General features: G+C 34.7%; 1 protein-coding gene across 1 annotated transcript in view; it reads left to right on the top strand.

The window, feature by feature from the left end:
- LOC135209809 (uncharacterized) overlaps positions 1–2587 on the top strand; it is a 13484-nt gene extending 10897 nt beyond the window's left edge. Inside the window, exon 5 of the mRNA XM_064242583.1 lies at positions 2493–2587. Within this exon, the coding sequence (XP_064098653.1) occupies positions 2493–2500 (8 nt within the window). The 3' untranslated portion in view covers positions 2501–2587. The remainder of the gene's footprint in view (positions 1–2492) is intronic.
- The last annotated feature ends 413 nt before the right edge of the window (positions 2588–3000 follow it).

Raw genomic sequence — 3000 nt, 5'->3', positions numbered from 1 at the left:
TTATAATACAGTTATAATACAGTCTCTCTCCTCTTCCCACCCTCCCACCCCCCCCCCCCCCCCCCCCCCCCCCCCCCCCCCCCCCCCCCACCCCCACCCTGCTGAGCATTAGATTGCCAACAATCACAAAAGACGTCTTTCTGTTATGTTTCTGTAACTTCAATTCACTACGTCATGAAAAGACAGTCGAAAATATCATCAGTCAATTCTGAACTGCAATGGATCACATATAAAAGTTGTTATGCTTGCCACAAACATTTACAGGTAGAACACTTCATGGGACTCGCATTCAAAACAGGTCCTATGGAAATCTGGATACCTATTTTCTAATGTAAGTTTTCACCCTCCCTTGCCCCAGGAATGGCACTGTATTTTAGTAGCAATGGTTCTGGAATCCTGGAGTGAGGATCTGTTGTCTGCTTCATTTGGCAAACCAAGGTTTCTTTACATGATACAATGCCATACTGCCAAGAGGCCACTGGTATTGCCATATAAACAGTGAATATTGCAGTAATATCACACGACACTAAGTTCTAGATTTTGTTCAACATCCAAAACTTAGGTTAGAATAAAGATCAACAGAAACGTTATGTCAAACAAGCAATAGTTATGAGAACAATAACTGTATATAAACGTGTATATAAATGACGGTCAGAATCCATGCAAAAGATAATAAAAATATAAAGCAATAGTCAACATGGCTGTTGAAACACTCATTTGGGGCAAGAGATCCTCAAGGAAAGTCTCTTCCACTGAAGGCCAAACAGTTTTGACAGAGAAAGCCGAAGATGAAGGATAAGATGGGACAACCTTTTGGTAAAATGCCAGACATCCTCAGACCTCCTATGAAGCTTTCCCATACACACCAAGAGGAAGATAAATTAGCAGAAAAGTCTGCTTGAGTGTACAATCCAGCAAGCGAACTCTAATCCAAGAGAAGTCGAATACCAAGGTACAGAGGCTATGGCACTACCCAAGACTAACCTGTTATACCAATAAGAGCTTTCAAGAAGCGGAGGTGCCATGATTAAAAGTGCTTTTATAGACTTGAAAGTTGACATACAATTTTTGCAATACATCATATACAACATTTTGGGAATTTTTATTTGGATTTTATATCTTGTTTTCTAGAAAAATCATATATGTATATATATATATATATATATATAGATATATATATATATATCATATATATATATATATATATATATATATATATATATATATATGTATATATGCATGCACGAGCGCGCGTGTGCGGATCTAGAACGGGAGGCATCTATTTTTTTTAACTAATCTGAATGTTTTTCATTCCAATTGCCTACGATAACTAAGATCATTTTAGTGACTGGAATGAAATACAAATTAATTGAAAAATGGATCAGGCTCATGGGTGTAAGGAAAGGAAAGCCATTCAAGACTACTTACCTTTGTAGTCTAAAGGGAGTAGATTAGAATGAAGTTGGAATTAATCTGAAACGTTAAAAAGTTTATTCTCCTTTAAGAATATGCAGCTTTATAAGGAAAGCAGAACAAAACTACACACACAAAAAAGAGTGCAGCTTTATAATGAATTATGAACAGAACTACACACAATAGGAGATGGAGATATAATGAAAGTTAACCAAACTACACACAAAGAAAAACAAATGGGCTTTATAATGAAGGTTAGAACAAAACTGGGCACCAGCAGTATATTACATTTGTTAGTATTTGTTTTGATAATACTATTGTTCTCACCAGAAATGTGGACAGATTATGGATAGAACATAAATCTGTCTTCAACAATAGGAGGATATATATGGTTCAATTATGCTAAAAATGTTAATGTTACCAGGACAGAGACATGTTTCATAAAAAAATAGACCTTATACACTTTGTACACAGATATGGTAAAGCATGAAAGAAGTTAGACGAAGAATTGTAACTGTTGAAAGTTACCTAATTCAACCATACAGGATAGCTTCATCTTCCTTAAGGGTCTAGATTTGTGTACAGCAATAGTCCTAACAATTTGTTTTTATTAACATTAGGTTTGATAATTGTTGGGGTTTCAATTTTACACGCAGAAGGTACGACCTTAATTTAGGAAATCATCCTAAGTAATACTGTAAATCAAAATTTTCCAAGAGGCAAAAACCAATTGTTATTGATACTTGTGTCAGTCCATGAAATGTATGATTTATCTAGAGGTCTTTGTACGATCTCAGATAATTCAATGAACATTAGACCATAAACAATTCTCCTCAATATAATAAGCAGATATAACTCATAGGCATTTTAATAGGTCTGCAAATCTGAAGCCCTTTACATCCAGCTTTCCTGTATTTTGTGGTTTTTTATAAAAAAAAAAAAAGGAACGTGTATTTATGCCAGAGTAATAGGCGTCTATAGCAGAGGTAGATGAGATGACTATATCTGGTATTTAGGAAATATAAATGAAGCAATAATTCTCTCTCTCATTTCTTATTTTCTTCTTCTGTTCTTTTCAGAATTATGAGCACAATCGTAGGTTAATAGTACAAGGAATCGGCCCACTCAAAGGTTGCCAGGATCATAATGAATGTGCCCTTCTTTCTCAGTTTTAATACCAAATGCATAAACTGATCATTTTTTGTAACCTGATAATTTATATCTTCTATCCTGATGTCCCACAGAGAAAATAAAGTAACATTTCATGAACATTATTTCCTTCCCCGTGACTGATAACGTTATATGGAATTAATAAGGTCTACTAGGTCCCTAAGACCCCGTGACTTTGGTCAATCATAAATATAATAATACCTTAAGATAAGTCGATTTCTGAGGGCCGGAGACATCTATAGTAGTTTTTGAAAGCTATAGAAAAGTTGATTTTAAGGCTTTGGAGGGTTACATAAACCTTCTACATCAATAAATAAGTCAAATAAAACCTACCTATAAGGTACGTTTCAGGAACCTTGTAAAATCATATAGAGAAAAAATTCAAGGAGAATTGGAGTAACATTTTTAAAATGAACT

This window comes from Macrobrachium nipponense, chromosome 38, assembly GCF_015104395.2.
Source record: "Macrobrachium nipponense isolate FS-2020 chromosome 38, ASM1510439v2, whole genome shotgun sequence".
NCBI lineage: Eukaryota > Metazoa > Arthropoda > Malacostraca > Decapoda > Palaemonidae > Macrobrachium > Macrobrachium nipponense.
The sequence above is the reverse complement of the archived record's forward strand: the minus strand, read 5'-3'. Positions and strand labels throughout refer to the sequence as shown.